Source organism: Dromaius novaehollandiae, chromosome 3 (genome assembly GCF_036370855.1).
Source record: "Dromaius novaehollandiae isolate bDroNov1 chromosome 3, bDroNov1.hap1, whole genome shotgun sequence".
Taxonomy (NCBI): Eukaryota; Metazoa; Chordata; class Aves; order Casuariiformes; family Dromaiidae; genus Dromaius; species Dromaius novaehollandiae.
This window is the reverse complement of record NC_088100.1, coordinates 59,886,359-59,905,100: the sequence shown is the minus strand read 5'-3', so window position 1 is coordinate 59,905,100 and position 18,742 is coordinate 59,886,359. Positions and strand designations below refer to the sequence as shown.

Genomic DNA, 18,742 nt, shown 5'->3' with positions numbered 1-18,742 from the left:
TGCCGTATGACTCTCCTGCAGAATCTTCTTTTGTAGCTTGTGTTGACAAATTGCCTTTTTTGTTTGGAAACAGTGAAATGTGTGTGAACTACAAAACCATTTATCATGCTCTCATTCTATGTATATGGCTTTTTTTCTGGTGGAAAGGTACATGAAGCAATTAACCATTTTACAGATAAATATACCAGTGCAGTGTATGCCAAAGCAAAGATATATGTCTAGAGCTTTGGCTTGAATTTCTGAAGGCAGCAGAGAGTGCCACTCCAAGCTGTCTTAAAAGACTGCAGTAAAAGGTTTATGATCTGTATCTAGCAGCATGGGTGACTCATAATAAATGTACTCCAAAGGTGTAGTGCCATGTCCAGCACTGATTGCTCTGACAAATGAGTCCTCCTCTTCACTAGAGTCATTTGTAATCATATAACAGCTTGACTTTCTGTCTAGAAAGGCATAGTTTTGTCAGACTGGTTTATGCCACTACATCTCTCACAACATTATCAGAGACTATGACAGCTGTTGGTTTCATATTTACTCCCACATTTTTCAGTTCTTTAAACAAATGTTGTTTCTCGTTCTTTACTCTGAATGTTCTAGATGCTGTTGAGGCTTTCTTTCCCTTAAAAGAAAAACAAAAAAAAAGAAACCCCAAAGCAACCAAAACAATAATGTGTATTATAAACACATATAAATTTTTTTTAGTCAGATTTTACAGATTTTTTTTCCTGCTTGCTTGAAGAGCTTCTTTTTCTACTATTTGTTCTCAGTGGTTACTACTAGCATTATTGGAGTCCCCTCCAAGGTCTTTTAGAACTCTTAGGTTATATTCTTAGCTTACTGAGCGGTTCTGACTAACTAGTGCTGTCTCAGGTAGGAGTGGTATATGAACTGCCTTCAGCAGCTTTGGGTTGTTTCTTGCAAAGACCCAGAAATTTCAGGATCTGGTCCATCACTGATTATAATTTGACTTCAGTAAGAGGAAAGGTTAAATAGACTAGAACTCTTTGGCCAGAAGAAGAGGTGACTCAGGAGAGAGATCATATATGCCTGTAAAATCCTGAACGCAAGAAGAAAGTGAATAGAGAGTGATTACAATAGCTGCATGAAATTATTAGGTAGGACAGTTAAATAAAGCATAGGAAATTTTACACAGTGCAGAAATAAACTCTGAACTCATTGTTACATGATATGAGTATCAGAAGTGTAAATGACTTCAAAAAGTGATTAGACATAGTAATGAAAGAAATATTCACAGGGAGACCACTGAATTTCTGCAGTGGAAGAACACCCCTTGGAGCTGTAAAAAGGGGGTGGTAAACTGCTCAAATTGCAGGGAAAATTGACTTTTTAAAATAAGGTTTGTGTGACTGGTGCTGTAGATGGGCAAAGCATTGTTATTATTATTTATGCAGTGCTGTTTGAAGAATAAGAATTGAGGTCAGATTTCACTGCTTTTGGAAGACACAAATGGAGGGAAGCATTGCTTGTATATGTGTGTGCATGCATGTGCACACACAAATGTAGCGCATTAAGCTATTCAGGTGATCAAGTGAAACTCATTCAGACTGTTCACTCCTGAACTCGGTTTTCTACTTCAGCATTTTCATTTCGTGTACCTTAGATAAACTCTGCACACATTTACAACTTCTGCAGAATGCTGAAGCCTCTATTCTTACTAAAATAATGCATCTCCAGTCCTCTAGTGCTTGCATTAGATCTCACAACATTTTGTATCCTGTTTGATACAACACCTTATATTTCCTGAGGGGAACTATGTAGTCTTAGGCTACCTTACTCTTATGACTTTGTGCTTTGTCTTCTGAGTTATTTATGGTTAATGAGTGCATGCAGGGATGTAATGGCCTGTGCTTAACTACTGAGGTAAAATTTTTAGTTCACAAAACTGTAGCTGTTGGTTGGATTTTCCAAATGTTGAGATTTGGATTTTCCTCATGAGTAGTCCATTACAATGAATGACCGTGGTTCAAATCATGATGTTTTAAACTTAATCAGTGTTTGTTCTGGCAGTAACATTATTGAAAACCATGGCTGATATCCTCACTCTAAATTGGTGGAAGGGTGATTTCATGCATTAGGAAATACGGTGCTATTAGTCCTGCCTAATATTTGGAAGAAGACTGTAGCTCTTCACTCCATATTTTTCATATAGTTTAAAAGTGTACCTTATCTATGTTTCTCTTAGTCCATTTCTTATTTATAGCTCTATTAAGAATGTTAAAATAGTATCAGATTTCAGTCTATACTGAAGTGACAATTCAGTTTCTGTTCCCCGGTTTGTTCTTAAATGTTTGAGTTCTGCATATTTTAATTTATTTGCAGCATGCCCTGGGGAACCACTGTATCACAGTGTGTGGTTTTGCTGAATGACTGATAAGATTTGCACAAACTTCAGTCACATTCTTTGTAATGAGGAGACTTTTCCCTTTTGACACCAAGGCTTTTTCTTAAGTTAGTTCAGACAATGCAAAATAAATAATCTGAACATACTCATTCATGGTACCAAATGCTAGGATTAATATGTTAAAAAAGGAACTGACTAGAAAAGAATTACAGTATTAAAAAAATACTTTATTATTTATACTATCTGCATTAGGGTTCCTAATAACATAAAAGCTGACTTTCGAAGGGAAGGCTTTTTGTGTGTTAAATATCGCCAGTAACTTAAACTCAGGAACAATCTGCCGGTGAATAACAGCGTTTCCCTGCTCCACCCAAGACCTTTCATTTGTACACAGACAATTATTAATGATGCTGAGGATGTGACAAGTTTAGTGAAAGCTTTGAAAGTTTTTTTGTCTAAGCATATATTTTCCCTGAACAAAAAGTGGAAATTTTTCAATATTTAGCTGTAAAGTGTTTGTTCATATTGCCAGTTGGTGCATATAGGCATGTTTAGGTGCAGGTCATCAAGAAATGAAGAGCCACACTCTGCTGGTGAAAAAAGGCAAAGCTCCTATAATTTCAGGGAAGCTATTCCACTATGTACCAGCCAGGAATTGTCCCAGTTTGAACAAACAGTATCTTTTCCATTGGGTTATTTTTTTCTTCTTTGTTGTTAAGAATTTCTTCTGACATTTCTGTCCTCTTTGCAAGCTATTCCTCAGTAGTATTTTTTTTTTGTACAAATCCCTGAGGTCTTTCTGAATTTTATCGCTGCTTAAAGCTTTGCTTGATGTCAGAGGTTCTTTTGCAATCAAGAAGAGCACTACCTAAGAGTGTACAGCCTGTGCTGCACAAACTTGCACTGAATACTGTAACTCAGTCAACCCTGTAGATAGGGCTTTCAGTGTTTATTTCAGAAAATGGAGATAACTGCTGTAGGTTGCTCTAACTGAAAAATGAGGGTCGTCCACTTACGTCATGCCATGACCCACCCACTGAGGAAAATTTTCCATACATTTTACAGATTTCATCTTCAGTTGTTCTGCTTAAAATACTGTCTCAAGCTTCCTATTTCAGTTACCAATGGCTTTTTTTTGCTTGCTGATATCTCTTTTGAAATAGACAGCTTGTCATAACTGTGGTCGTGTGTTGTGCTTTCCCAAAGTGTGGGTTGATTTTGAACAGGTCAGACACTACTACTGTGTAACTACTGTCAGTTTTACTAACATCACTTTCTATCCCTGAATAGGATGGCTTCAGCACTGCTGATGAAAATCTACATTTGATTTTTGAAAGGAAAATCTATACTTTTTTTTCAAAAAAGACACTTCCTGATACAGTGATTGCAGTTGGACTGTAACTGCACTGCAGTTAGTGTATAGTTTCAATGCAAATTCACTTTTTGATACTTTTAATTGACATTTATACAGGTGATTTATACAAGTGAAAAATATGCATACAGTGGAAAGTATTTACAATATAAATCCCGTTAAAAAACCTGAATTATAAAAGTGTATATACCAAGCATGAAATTTAAGGGGTGCAAGTGTTACAATCACATAATTTTCTTTCTGCATTGTAACAACATTATAATTAATGACGCTATAATTGTCTATTCCTACCATCTAACTGCACTAACCATGCTATGAAGGCTACTGGATAAGTATAATTAAAATGTCAGACATTATATGATTTTGTAATGTACTGTGTAATAGAACTCGTTAAACTAATGAACAATACAGTACAAATAGTTGATCAGAAAGAAATCTGTAGCAACAGAAAAGGATACATAAATCTCCTTCCTGTGCATTTGCATGTCCATATATTCACACAAAGAGAAAGGAGAATAGAGATATATCTTAAGGATAAATTCTTCACCTATAGTGCCTTCTGGTCATGTTATTTTGTGATGTACGTGTCTCAAAGACAAGAACTGGTGGTAAATGTGATTGATAACTTATTTTGACAAACAGAAATATATGGTTAAAATTCACAGAAGTGACCCAAAGGATGATGCTCTTACTTGTCACATCTGTGAAAGTATCCAGCCTGGAGTAACAACTTACATGTGAAATTAATGTGTTCTTCTATGTAATTTCAGAATTTCTGTGAAGAAGCCACCAAGAAATTCTGTTCAAATCAAGCTGCTGATGTTTCGGAATTACAAGTTAGTTGTCAAAAGGATTTGATGCACCACGAGAAAGGGAAGGATGTGACTAGGACAGCTACATTAGTGGAAACCAGTGTGATTAAAGGTCAGTTAAGCTTTATGATTTGAGCATAATTAATATAACAAAACTTAACCCTAGTCTTGATAAATAATTTACATGCAGGATTATTTTGCATGATTTCCTTTGGAATATGTGTCAAAAGAGAATCTTAGTCAAAAGAGATAAAAAGTGAACATCTCTGTTCTTCCACCATAAATGCCATAAGGCAAATTCACCTGAGCTCTCAACAGAAGCATGGTATTAAACTCTGTTTGACACTGCAGCATGAATATTCAGTAGTTTTCAGAAACTGACTTGTGGAAAAGATGCGGTTTCCTTTTGCTTTAGGAATCTACACATCATCTGTTTTAAAAAACCCTGATTCCAAGAAGCATTAAAGATGAGCAAGCAATTTACATTAAAGATATGAAGATTTCTTCAAGTCATGTTTTCATATTTTGAAGAAAAAGTAGTATTGAGCAAATTACTTGACCATTAATTGTTTTCAAAGTCACCCCTTCCTTAGATTTCTGAAGTATTTTTGATAACTGCTTAGGTTTTCTAATTATCTTTCAACTTTTTCATTTCTCAGAACATATTGAAGTTGAGAAGCTAAATGATATGAGGACAAATCCAAAAGACTTTGAAGTTAATATAAAAAATTCAGTTGATTTCACTAGTCTGTCAGTCATGGGTTATATCTGAAATACGAACACATCACATTAATTGCAGCACTGGAACATTTGGAGAACTAGGACATAAGAATTCACTGCCATTGCAATCTGATATTAATATAAAAACTTCCCATAAAGTTTTTCTTTATTGTCTCATCATTTGATGTGTAACATTCCCCAAAATGATGATCTGTATATTTGAAACCATTCTCAGCGAGACTCCTCCAAATGCAAATTAAACAGCTTTTTTAGTGAAGAATCACTGTAGTACATTGAATATCCAACAATTCTCATGGCTGTGAAAGTTGATTATTTGGGGACAGATTTTCAAATGGTATTTTGGTATTTGGCTGCTTTTGAAATATTATATTAAATTTGTTATTTTGTAGCTTTGAAAATCTCCCTCTAGGCTCCATTTTGTCAGTGCTTAATGATTTGATTAGATTTTCTAGCAGTGATTGGTGAAAATTCCGTGTAGCCAGCTCTGGAGAATGATATCCTCCATTTAAACCATAGAACAGAAATAATACCAAGATGGGTTGATGATTTACAGTCTTGTGCCAAGGGTACTACTTGCAAAATACTGAGGCTTGACTTTAGAAGCTCTTGTTCATGCAACAGGGATCAGTTTGATCAATTATACAGATTAATCTCTGTAGGGTAAGGCAGGCATGAGAGATGGGGAGGGACACACCTGAAGAAAACGTGCCTAAGGCATCCTTACTGAAAGAAGTCAGGCTTGCAGTTTGTGCCGGGGACTGCCTTTTCCACAGCTGCAGAACTCCATGCTTGTGTAGCTGCTTTACCTCGTTGTGTTTGAACTCTTCACAGACATGGAAAGCGACACAGGCTGAAGTCATGTAACAGTTTTATAATCAAGATTTTTCAAAGATTTTTCTGAACCCAGTGGCTCAGTTCAGCACATTCATGTAGTGACAAGCACTATCTTACAGTCACTTCCTCTGCCTCTGTTACAGGAACAGTGCAGTGGTTTCTAAACTGAGATCCCCCGGTTGAAAAAAAAAAGTTTAGAGATACTGTTACTACTAATGCTTCAGTTCAGTAACAGCATTAGAAGGTGGCTGCTCTTTCCATTCTTTCTGTTGGAACCATCTTCATAGTTTGAGACTTTGTTACTGCTTTTGCATCTACATATAGCCAAAAAACTATCTGGTGATAGTGTTCATTTCAGCTAGTACTGAATTGTCTTTTCTTTCTCTACTGGGTAGGTTTAAGTCAGGAGGGAAAGGGTGCCCCCTTTGTACCAGATGCAGATTGAGATCTCAAAGGGAAAAGGAGCAATAGACAGTAGATACAGAGGCTTATTAACTGACCTTAAGAGGTACATGCATTAATGCAGGACCTGTTGTGTCTTCAACAAGGAGAAGGCTTCCTATCCCATTTCTAAAGGCTCGCTGGGACAGTAGTTAGTCTTCACTTCATGCATTGGGATTGCTGACTGCTTCACTGTCAGGATGTTCAAGCCGTAAAAGCAGCACTCAAGTGTTTAATGTTTTGGACAAACAGACATGCTTTCTGTCTTTCTTACTTTCTTCCAGTGATCTAGTCTGTTTCGCTGGATCAGTTACGATGGCAGGATGCTCCTTAGGACTTGCGCTTTGCCTCACTAGCCTGAATGACTTGCAAAAGGTTTTATGGTTCTCAGGGTTTTGAGGAATCACAGAAGAGCTGAGGCCAAGCGGGACCTCTGGGGATCTTCTTGTCCAACACTTCCGCTCAGAGCAGGGTCAGCTAGAGCAGGTTGCCCAGGACTCTGTCTAGCTGGGTTTCAAATATCTTCAAGGATATTCTGCAGCTTCTCCATGCAACATGTTCCAGTGTTTGACCACTCTCATAGTGAAAAAGGGTTCTCACATTTAAATGGAATTTCCTGTGTTTCAGTTTGTTCCCATTGCCTTTTGTTCTGTCACTGGGGACCACTGAGAAGAGTGCGCCTCCTCCTTCTTCACATCCTCCCATTAGATATTTATACACGCTGACAAGATATCTCCTGGGCCTTCTCTTCTCCAAGCTGGAGAAGTTCCAGCTCTCTCAGCATCTCCTCGTATAATGTTCCAGTCCCTTAATCATCTTTGTGGCCCTTCACAGTACCTGCTCCAGTATGTCCATGTCTTTCTTGTACTGGGGAGCCCAGCACTGGACACAGCACTCCAGGTGTGGCCTCACTAGTGCTGAGTAGAGGGGAAGGATTATCTGTCTGGGCAGAACTTTGCATTTCCCTTTGTTGAACTTCATGAGGTTCCTCTCTGCCGATTTCTCCAGCCTCTTTAAAAGGCAGTGCTCCTCCAAATGGTAGTGCAACCATATGATCTATCAACTACTACTCCCAGTTTTTGTATCATCTGCAGATTTGCTGAGGATACACTATCTCCCATCATTCAGGTCACTAATGAAGATGTTATACAATATTGGCTCTGGTGTTGACCCTGGGGCACTCCACTAATGACTGGCCTCCAGCCAGACTTTGTGTTGAGGATCACAGTCCTTTGAGCCTGGCAATTCAGCCAGTTTTTAATCCTCTACACCGTCCATTAGCTAGTCATTTAGCAGCCAAGATTTCCCCTGACCTTCACATCCTCAACCTGTTCTTCCTTCGTTTGTTAGTATGAGGTCCACCAGAGCATTTCCCTTCATCAGCTCCTTGATCACCTGTGTTAGGAAGTTGCCATCAGTGCACTCCAGAAACCTCTTGGATTGTTCGTGCCCTGCTGTTTTCCCTCCAGTAGATATCAGGGTGGTTCAAGGTCCCCATGAGGACCAGGCTCGGCAAATGTGAAGCTTCTTATGGTTGTGTGAAGAAGGCCTCATCTATTTCTCCTTCTTGATCAGGGAGTCTGTAGCAGACATCCATTGCAATGTTAAGCATGTTGGTCTGCTCACCGACTCTGACCCATAAGCCCTCAGCTGGCCCCTCACCCGCCCCCAGGCAGTGCTCCAGGCGCTCCCCCTGCTCTCATGTAACGGACAACTCCCCCTCCCTGCCTTCCCAGCCTGTTAAGAGCCTGTATCCATCCTTCGTAGCACTCCAGTAGTGTGAGCTATCCTACCATGTCTCTGTGATGCCAATGAGATTATAGCCCTGCCACTGCACACAGACTTGTGCGCTGCTGAATGTGCACAGACTAATTTCTCGTTTGTTCCCCATTCTGTTCCCCCATTCTGTTCCCCATTAGTGTAGAGGCACTTCAGAGAGGGATCCAGTCACACTGATTTCCCAGAAAGAGTATGAGAAATTTCACCATAATGCTGTTCTATAGGTACCTCCTGGTTTATGCGCATATGCTTGGAGTGACTGACTTCAACCCTGTTTGTATGAGGTCCCTCTTGTTCACATCACCCTGTGCACTTCGGTTGCCAACCCAGTCAAACAGTTCCTCACTTTCTTGTTGGTCATCCTCTGCCTACCCTGTCATTCCTAGTTTAAAGGTCTCCTTAAAAGGCTAGCTAGCCTATCAGTAAAGATGCTTTTGCACCACTTAGTCTTTTGCCCCACCATCTCTTCCAAGCAGTCCTTGATCCCCAGAGAAGGTCAAATGGTAATAGAAAGCTAAATCCTGTTATGAATACCAGCTGCACAACCATTTGTTGACCCACAGGATCCATCCATTCCTTCTCAAGCTCTTTCCCTTCATAAGCAGGATTGAAGAGACCCCACCTGGGCCCTCATGCCCTTGACTCTCACTTCCAGAGCCACTTAGTCACACTTGATACTTTCCATGTCTCCCCTGGGAATATCATATCATTGGTTACTGCAGGGGCTGCTGGGGACTGTGCCCTGGGGTGCATCACCACCACTGCCGAGGATATGTGTGCTGGTCTGAGCAGAGCTGCTAGCCCTTCTGTACAAACTGCTGCGCCTATTGACTGCCTCTGCTAGCTGTGCTCTGGCCTACACTTTCATAGGCCTTTCTCTAGAACTTGCTAAAATGGTGCTTGGCCCTCCTTGATCAGGAGTCAGCTGAGAACAAAAGCTCAAAACACCCTTGTGTCAAGAAGAGCTGTCAGAGCTCGATAGCAGTTGCAGAAGCTTGCTAGAAGTCACAGCCTCCTGCAGCTATCCTCACCGAGCAGCAGCAGGCACTCTGGGGTTCCTCAGAGGGTTTCCAGGAGTCTCCTGACAATCTCAGATGATGTCACCAGAAGATCAAGAGGGTCTCGACCCAGAGTCCAGAAACTGCTGCACAAACTGCTATGTTTGTTGGGTGGCTCAGCTGCACTGGCAGCAAAGTTTCTGCCTTCTTCTTCACACTGCTCATCTTTCTTATTCGCTTATGCAGTTTGCAGCTTTGGACACTAGAAAACAGTCTTTTTGCAGCTGTTATTGATTTGGACTTTCTGCTTATTATCGTTTATTTGAATGAAGCCTCTAACTCCCTAGGTATGTTTCAGTAGTTAAGTAAATCAAGGCAATGTTTTTGATTGATTGTTTCATCTACCCTGGTTAGATTCTCTGACTGTTTTCTATCTCTTTATTCATTCTGGGCCAATAGCGTTTGTCTTTTGTCCATCCCATTAAACCTTATTTTTATGTCTTCAATAAGCCTTTTTTAGAATCTCTGATAGCATTTGATCTTGATTTGCTGGTTTTTTTTTACCTGTAAGCACATTCTTTTTAGCACATTCTTCATTTGTTATTAATTCCAAAATACTCTACTCATCAAGTAAGGTTGTTCTAGTGACTTTTTCAAGTGTTAAATTATCCTGTCTTAGTTTTTCTCCTATTTCCTTTGGGCTTCATCCCTTAAGAAAGATCCTATCCTTTGACATATCACCCCTTCTGTGGAAGCACAGAGTTTTCTTATCTCCTGGTTGACACCCACTCATCAATTGTGACAGTAGATTACTGACTTAATACTTCTTGCTTCCAGTAGAAACATTTCTTTTAAACTTTAGGTATCAAATAGGCTCAGGTTTTTTTTATTATTTCACTGAGTTTATGAGTAGAGAGCTGTGCTTTGAAAGCAGCCATAGGTGTATGCCCAAGAATATCAGAGAAAACATTATTAGCGCTGCTGAATGCTTGCTTGCCTCTGGTCCTGCAAAGATTTAAAGCACTAACTCTTCCCACCTAGTCCAGTTCCTAGCACTGTTCCTGGTTTCAAAGCCCAGAGGGTATCTCTCATACCTACTCTTCCCACCTAGTCCAGTTCCTAGCACTGTTCCTTGTTTCAATGCCCAGAGGGTATCTCTCATACCTTACTCCTCATGAAAGCTGCAGTTAGTTAATTTTTTAACCTCATCCTATATACTGTCTTAGCTTAGACTGCTCACAGCAGTAGATCAGATAAAGAATAGCTTTTATTTACTGAGGGTTTTCAAACAAACTCTTAGTAGCTCTGTTTAGCACATACATAGAAAATTAAGCTGAACTGTCATAAAGTTCCTTGTTTTACAAGGTTAGGAAACTGTGTCACCTTTAGATGTACAGGGACATACTCCAAGGCAAACTGCCTATATTTGGGTATAGCATGAGTTAAAAGTTGGAGATGGACAGATTTAACCTAGACCAAAGAGCAGTGATGAATATACTGATACACTTAGATCAAAGCCAAAGGTTTCTCTGGATGATGTGTGTTAATATAGCCATAATTATTTGGCTTAATGCAAAGATAGCTGGAGAATTATACAGGAGATTGTATTAGAGGATATAGCAGTTCTTCCTGGCCGGTCAAGAGATCCCCAGAAGTCCACTGTTGCATGCAGCAAGCTTGACTGTTCCAGAGAGTATATTCTGTTGTGCTAATTCACAGGACAATGAATTAGAAAATATGTCAAGACTAATAATACAGACATACTCCTGTGGGTTCTGAGTGGGAGTAACTGCATCATTTACTGACTAATCTTTAAACTTCTGCTAGTGAATGTTAAGTCATCCTCCAAAGCACCAACCTGTTTCAAATTCCTAATAAGGATATTGAATCTGTGCTGTCAGAGAAACCAGTTACAGACACAATTACTATTTCTTACCAGAGGCCAGATAATTCTGAAAAGGAAAGCAGCATGTTTTTCTTTCAGTTTTAAGGCCTCTATTATGTTTCCTTGCAGAGTTCTTGTTAATAAAGACAGGATTTATTATCCCTGTTCCTAAGAAATTGCATCTTTTTCCTCTGTTGCAATTAAACCTGAATTGGCCAATGAAGATATTATCTTATTTTCTTATATTTGAATTTGACTGAGTTGAATTCATTAAAAATACTAGCAATAGCTGTAGAATCATAACTCTAGTTTGAAATCTGCTATATCAGTTAGTTTTGCTCAACCTTGACATTTATTTTAAGTGGAGTTTCTAAAGCATTACCTAATCTTTTTGCTAGTGGTTTACATTTCTGGAATTGTTACATTCTGTAATAAAAAAGTGTTTACATTGATTTTGCTTATTGATGTGAGGACATTTCCAGGTAGATATTTTTATTTTCTGACTTTAGGTACCTGATTTAGGAGGCTAGTGTGCTGGAAAAGAGAAAAAGGAAGAGGCCTTCTGATTGCAATTTGGCATATACATATAACACATACTAACTTTGATAGTGAACACAGTTTTAGAAATTTCTGCAGAAAAAGCAAAACACAGAATTCTGAATTAATTTTGAAAAAGCACCTCTGTCTTTGGTGATATCACAGGGATCCCATACTATTGTTCAAATTAGATAAGCAACATGAATTAGGATTCCTGTATCATACACATGTATGAAAACTGTCTCAAGCTTCTACCCTTTGGCTCCATCTTGGATTAGGCCAAGACTGTTACATCCCTGCAACTATCTTAAAAAAAATAAAAAATTGTACACTTCTTCCTGATGCACAAAAAACTTTTTCTTGGCTGACACATCTCCTAAGTTAAGTTTAAAAGAAAAAGAAAGAAAGAAAAACAGGTAAAGAAATCACTTAAAATGACATTTAATAGGATGATGAGTATACTTCTGTAGACTATATTTAAAGATTTTCAATCAATTTTCTTCTTAACTAAACTCCAAGTTGTCATACTGCAGGAGAAAGAAAGCATAGGCTCTGTATTCCTATGTTTCCCTTATTTATTACTTATAACTGGTTTTAATTGCAGCAATACTGCAATATTCCAGGCAGGAACTTGTAAAATAACTACAAGGAGGATGAGTTGCAGGGTTAACTTGCAAGGCTACTAAAGATGACTGGCGCACTTTGCGTTAGTCACCTCCCTTGCTTTCTGCCCGTGTCTTCGCAGCTGTGTCGCATCCCTCCAGCTCCACCAGACCTGGGAAAGAGCAGCAGCCAGGAGCGTGTGTATGTGTGTGTGTGCGTGGTGTTGCACGAGGCCCTTCTCCTTCTCTTGCAGTAATGTACGATGGGGCCATTTCTCCCAGGTGACCTGATGAGAGGAACTGTCCCTATATGTGACCTGCCTGAGTGCGTGAGCCTTTGCACAATGAGGACAAACAGGAGTTTCACTCTGCTCTGAGGAAGAATTGCTTTGCAGACTTCAATTCACAGTCTATTCTGCTCACAAGAACTCAATGGCAGGTTATCCTTCTGCCTTTCCTATGCCAAAGATTATCGTTCTGCTTTTTTCCAAGGATCTCAGGAAGAAGAGTCTGTCCCTTACCCAACGCGTGGGATCTGATTGTCACACGTCCTTCTCAGGAATCCATATTACTCCTTGCATTACAGTCAAGTCAGCCAACTTCCAGTGTGAAGTGAGCAGTGCTGATAGCAGCTGAGGGTGCTGTATGTCCTGTAGCTGCTGAACAGCATGTTTCTAACAACCTTTAATTTGAACTGATGCAGTTGTTTAAAACTTGCAGTAACTATTTATTGTCTGTAAGAATTATCTATATATTGAGGATTTATTTCACAAAAAAGAAGCAATAGTGCAACAGTGGAAATTCATGACTGAAAGAGTTAGACAAAATTAAGAAGATAAATTAGAAAAGAAGTGACAAAGAAGAAAATTTAAAACTAAAAAGACAGCAAAAGACATGAACAGCTGCACCCTTCAGGAAATTTATTTTTTTTTAAGAAATGAGATTTAAGATTAAACTTTCCTGCACAATGACTTAGTAGATTCCAGGAGGATATAAATACTAACCATACATGAATTTTAACCCTGCAGTGTATATAGCACTTCACAGTTTTTAAGGACACGCTAAATCATCAAGTGAAGAAATGACTGATGGATACCAGCTCAGGGAACAGTCCATTAGTTTTATTGGCTCTGATTCTGCTATTACTCAATAGCTTTCAGTAGCACTCGTTAAGGAATTAGCTCTTGTTAGCATGTAGGAGAGTTAGAAGCGGGCCCACAGCAAATAAAGCACTACCGTTGGTAAAATCATTTTGAATTTACTCACATGCTCTTCAGTCCTGCATGTTTTCAGTTCAATCATGTTCAGAAAGAAAGGCATGATTCTGCCTTGTTTATTTCACAATAGGTCTCAACTTGCAACATAATAATTCACAATTATTATTTTTCATTTTAGGCATAAACACTGAATGTTATTAATGTGGCTGAATGTTAATTCATGCATCATAAATTCTGAACCGAGATGCCTTACTGCAGCTATAAAACTCTGTTGCTGTCATGGCCAGGGCTTTCTGGTGTGCAGTCTTGTACATACGTGAGTTTGGGTTTCTAGCAATGGTTGCATTTTAGTAATGGTCCTGATAGGTTGGGTAACTTCTGTTGCCTGCATTTTGAAGAAGGGGAGAATAGAAGGTTATGACAACTGTTTATGACCTTGAAGTTCATGAAAGAATAGTGAGTATGTTCAGAAAAAAACAAACCCAGTCCACTCAGGGATATGAGTGAGATAAATGGAAAATTTTAGTCTGCAGAGAACTCTCTTCCCACTAGAAAGGCTAACACAATTGTACAAATTGTTCCAGGAAGAGCAGCATTAATGAAATTTGGTTTAGTAAGGATTCAGGTCTGTTGTCGCCTACTGTTCCCCACCTTCCCTGATAATAAGCAAAACTCTCCTTATAGCCAAAACTCTCCTTCTCCTATCAAATGAAAAAGAGCAGGTCTGGAGCTATCTGTGTTGAGTGGCCAACCAATATGCACATGCTGATTTATCCTGCTGTCTGCTGCCAAAGGGAGTGTGTAACAGCTGTATTCTGCATGCCTTTCTTTCAATGGAGGAAATAATCTGAGTCTCTCTTTTATAACCATGCACTGACTCCCATAAAATTTGAGAGTTCTGCTCCTTTTTCTAATTTGACTGAAATTGGCAAAAACCCCTTAGTAAGTACAGAAGAGACTGACAGATGGATGGATAGACAACATGATGACATAAGTCTTGTTTTCTTAGCAGGCTAAGATGGCATATCTGATACAGTAATTTGGTGTTGAGACTCAAGGACTTTTTTCAAACAGAGAAGCAAATTGCATTGATTTCAGTGTTCAGTATTCTCTTAAGATCATTCAGCTTGTCCCATTTGCTGCTTAATGTTTTACTGAAGTGTAAATATATACATATCAGCAGGAATCCTACACTGGTTTGGGACTGGGGACATCTGTGATTTAGTTTGGCCTGATGACATTAATTTCCTTTCTCCTTGAGCTGTCTTACTTTTAGACGCTTACCATTTTGTTTAGTAAAGAAAGTCTAGCTATCCTTCCATGAGCAACCTGTACTTTACATCCATATTTGCAAGTCTAAGTGCCGAAACAAAATTTCCCTTGCTGAATCACAAGGATTAGCTTATTCTTTCTGTGTCTGTTTTATTCATTAGTTTACTTTTCCTGATATAAAACACAGCCAACTTACAAACGAACTACAAACCCAGAAATGTTTATTTAGAAGATAGTGGCTAAATGTATGAGTGAAATCTTCATCAAATTTCTCATCATAGTTTTTCTTCCTTTTGGTGACTAGATCTAGAAATATGTTGCTAATTTACTCAGTCCTAGAAAGAAGCAGGAGGACTTGTGGGTAAATTTGTCCATGAGAAACTCTGTGCTACTGTGGCTAGGCAGCTGCCTGAAGTCTGTCTTGACAAACATAGTCATTATTTCAGGCCTCAAAAAAAATCTATAAAGGAGCAGATCACAACTTCAGAAGGAAATTAATACTGCCCAGTTTTTCAGGGATATGCACCTCAGCCATTGAGAGTCTGAGCAGGAACACAAGTGAGATTTGATGACCACCAAGAAGATATACAGTTATTTTATATGTGAAGGAAAGCATGGCGGCCTCAGGAACAAGCATGGGAGGATTCTTGTTTGAGAAGCACAGCCTCATAAGGAAGGAGCTGTTTGATAAGTGTGGCCTTGCTAGGAGGTGAGATAGACTGTGAAGGCTTGTATACACTCGCAAGCTGTTTCAGGTCACATTGTAGCCTAATATCTAAACAGGAACAGCTGTTCCAAAAGCAGTGTTTCACACTGCTTTGCCATTTCAGGTAAGACCTCTGGCTTTTGAAGCATGGTATCCTCTCTGTGCTGTAGAGCACTGTTCAGGGTAGATATCCCATGCACTGTCCCAAATTCAAACCCCTGGAACAAACACAGCTGAGTGACATGAGCTCCACCGTGAGCTGCTGGTGCTTGCAGACTGCCGCTATGTCAGATGTGCTACAGTGATCCTGGCCAAGGCAATGACACTGATGGAAGTGAGAAATTATTTCAGCATGAATTTTCCTTTGAGCAGCTCTGCTAAGTATGAGACGTCATAATAAACCTTAGCTGGGGGCTGCTGCTGAAAGCTGTTCCCTGGCTTCAGCCCTGGCTTTCTGCCTCCCATCGCTTGGAGACAGGGCAGCTCCACAGAGTGAACGAGAGGCACTGGGTGACTGGATCTCACAGGGTCCTCCCCCATGCTATCAGTGGTCCAACTCATCTCGTGGTGCGAACTCTAGCCCACTGGGATCAGTGGGAGCACTGGCCAGTGGGAGACTGTGGGAGACTTTTGCTTTTGGGCAGCAGCCTGCAGTCCCCTGAGTGAGTTGTGCCCTAAGCTGTCTCCCTCACGAGCTGCTGGTTCAGGGCTAAGCTGGTAGCTCGGCATGGTATGCAAGGTAGCGCTGCGGGCTTGGGAAGGCCAGCTCTGGCTGCAAGAGTTGAGGCTTTTGAGGTGTGAGGAATCAGGGCAGAGCTTGCCCCAGAGCAAGAGCAGCAAAGAGGCCTCACATGAGAGTCCCTGCTCCTATGGAAAAAGGCCACTGCTTTTTGGAAGGTTTGTCCTTAGTGTTACTGCAAGTTGATCTGGGTAGACACAAAGCGATACATTTCCAAACTTGTAATTTTAACCTCAGGCCACAGATGCAAAGCCTGCATCTTTGTTTGTTATGTTGTCTTCCAGATGAGAAGAAGCTGAGGGTTTTCATCCTAGGAAAGAAGTAATATAGATTCCTAGCGACAGAGATTCATCTCTTCAGGCAAAGAAACATAAGAGCATAGAAACCTATTTGCAATAGAGATGGCAGGTAGACTGCTCTTGATACTATAAGACAATTTTTTTTTCTGTCTGCTTTTACACAGTTAGTGGTCATAGGTTTTCACGATTTTATTAAACCTTAGAGTTATCTGTGGACAGAGAACAGTGAATGGACAACAGATGATCCAATTTGTCTGCAGATTTTGAGCTACAAAAACTATGTAAAAACTGAAAGAGGAACTCCTAAAAGAGTGTGAAGAGTTTTAGAAAACACTCAGCTGATTTCATTCCTGATCTGCCACAGATATCCTTCAGGAACTTGAGAAAGTCACTTATGATCTCTGTGAAAATGAGAAAAGTGAGGAGAACACTGTTTCCTTTGCTTTTTACTTTTGTGCTCTTTTCAGGGCAACGGCAGAATCTGCCATTTCCTTACACTTTTTGTTTGCCAATTATTTAGGTCTGACAAATAAGGCACTTGGAAAGTTTGAGAGAGAAAAGGAACTGAAAGAGTGCAACTATGACTATGTGGATGAAAACATAGTTGAAAACATAAGAAAAGTATTTCAAGACACCACAGTTCAAAATAAGAATGTAGTCTCTGAAGAAAAAAGGTGAGTGTGTCCTATGATCATTATGGATGTAAATAAATGCAGTCAGAGTGCTTTTCCGACTTACTGGTAGTCATCATTCTTCAAAATAAGACAGTTTTCCTAGGGAGCCATCATTGTTGCAGGCGTATGTTTTGTGAACAACTCAGGAAGGGTTCCTCTGATGTTAACACTACCATTTATGACCCACTGCCACTCTTAGGGACGTTGTCTTTGTCAAAGTGGTACCTACTGTTGTCCTGGGGATATAACTGCACAGGCAAGACCAGACTCGTAGATGGAGACAAAGTTTTAACTAGACAAACAATTATAGTTATAAAAATACATGAAGACTGAAAGAAAGCCTTTGTATCTGAAAGCTTGTCTAATTTTTCCCATTTGTACCAATTTGGTGTAACAAAAGCTAAACTGAATACAAACCTTGTTCTGTCTTTGACAGCAGATGCCATGTAATGCATAATTAAGGTTTGTCTGTTTTAAAAAGCTTCCAGGGTATTATTTGTATTTCCACTGTATCTCTATGGTTCTGCTCTGGTAGTCTGCAGAAGGCTTAAAGTGCTAGTGAAGAGGGCCTTTGCTTCTCAGAAGCTCTAAGCATCATTTCCAGCTAAGCACAAACTGGACTTGCATCTAGATTTGAGTGAAACTGTGTAATCTAAACTCTTTTCACTCATTGTCAAACCTTTCTTTAGTTAGCTGAACTGCTTCTCTTGTTAAGAGAAATCTCTGAAAACCCAGCAAAACCTGAAAGATTTCAACAGTTGGAAAGATATAATTTATTATGAAGTGACACTTTTTTTCAAAATGTACTTTGTTTTTATTTTGAAATGACATATAACATTTCCATTCTATTTGATCCAGACAGTGCACTGGGTCTGAAATGAGTAAGGTTATTATTTTCTTTTTTGGGGAGGAACATACCCCCCACACACACCAAATGACAGAAAACATATACCACTGAGTAGGAGCAGAACTGTCTTGAAATGTGACACAACAGCAGGTAGACCCCCTCGATTTCACCATCCAGTATTTCCCAAATAATGGCTCCTAACTTTTTTCCCTCTCAGTCATTCTGCTGGTCTCCCTCCTTCCCACTAAATTCCCCTCTTAATTCAGCATAAAGAGTGACTTTCAGCGAGGACTTGAGGAGGCAGTGGTGTTTCCCCCATCTCTGCATGCCTAGGTAGGTAGGAGGATGTATGAGAAATATCCTACCCCTCCTCCAGACCTGGCAGTGGTACATTGCAGCTTGTTCTGATTTACTTGGTAATTTCCATGCCTTCCAGGGCAAGGTGTGGTATCACCTGCTCACAGCCACAGAAATTAAAAAGTTACAGGAAAGGATGACCAAGGAGGCAAAGTAGGATGCTTCATATAGCGCATTATTTCCTCAGTCCATATGCCACTGAGGATGGGGACTTGTTATACAGCATAAACAAGGCTAGAAGGTTAGAAAGAGAAAATGAAACTCTCTTTTT

General features: G+C 39.7%; 1 protein-coding gene across 2 annotated transcripts in view; it reads left to right on the top strand.

Annotated features, from left to right (window-relative positions):
- THEMIS (thymocyte selection associated) overlaps positions 1–18,742 on the top strand; it is an 87,680-nt gene that overhangs the window by 63,784 nt on the left and 5,154 nt on the right. For both annotated transcript variants that reach the window (XM_026104982.2, XM_026104983.2), the window contains exons 5-6: positions 4,502–4,655; positions 17,114–17,267. In XM_026104982.2, coding sequence (XP_025960767.2) covers positions 4,502–4,655; positions 17,114–17,267 — 308 coding nt within the window. The remainder of the gene's footprint in view (positions 1–4,501; positions 4,656–17,113; positions 17,268–18,742) is intronic.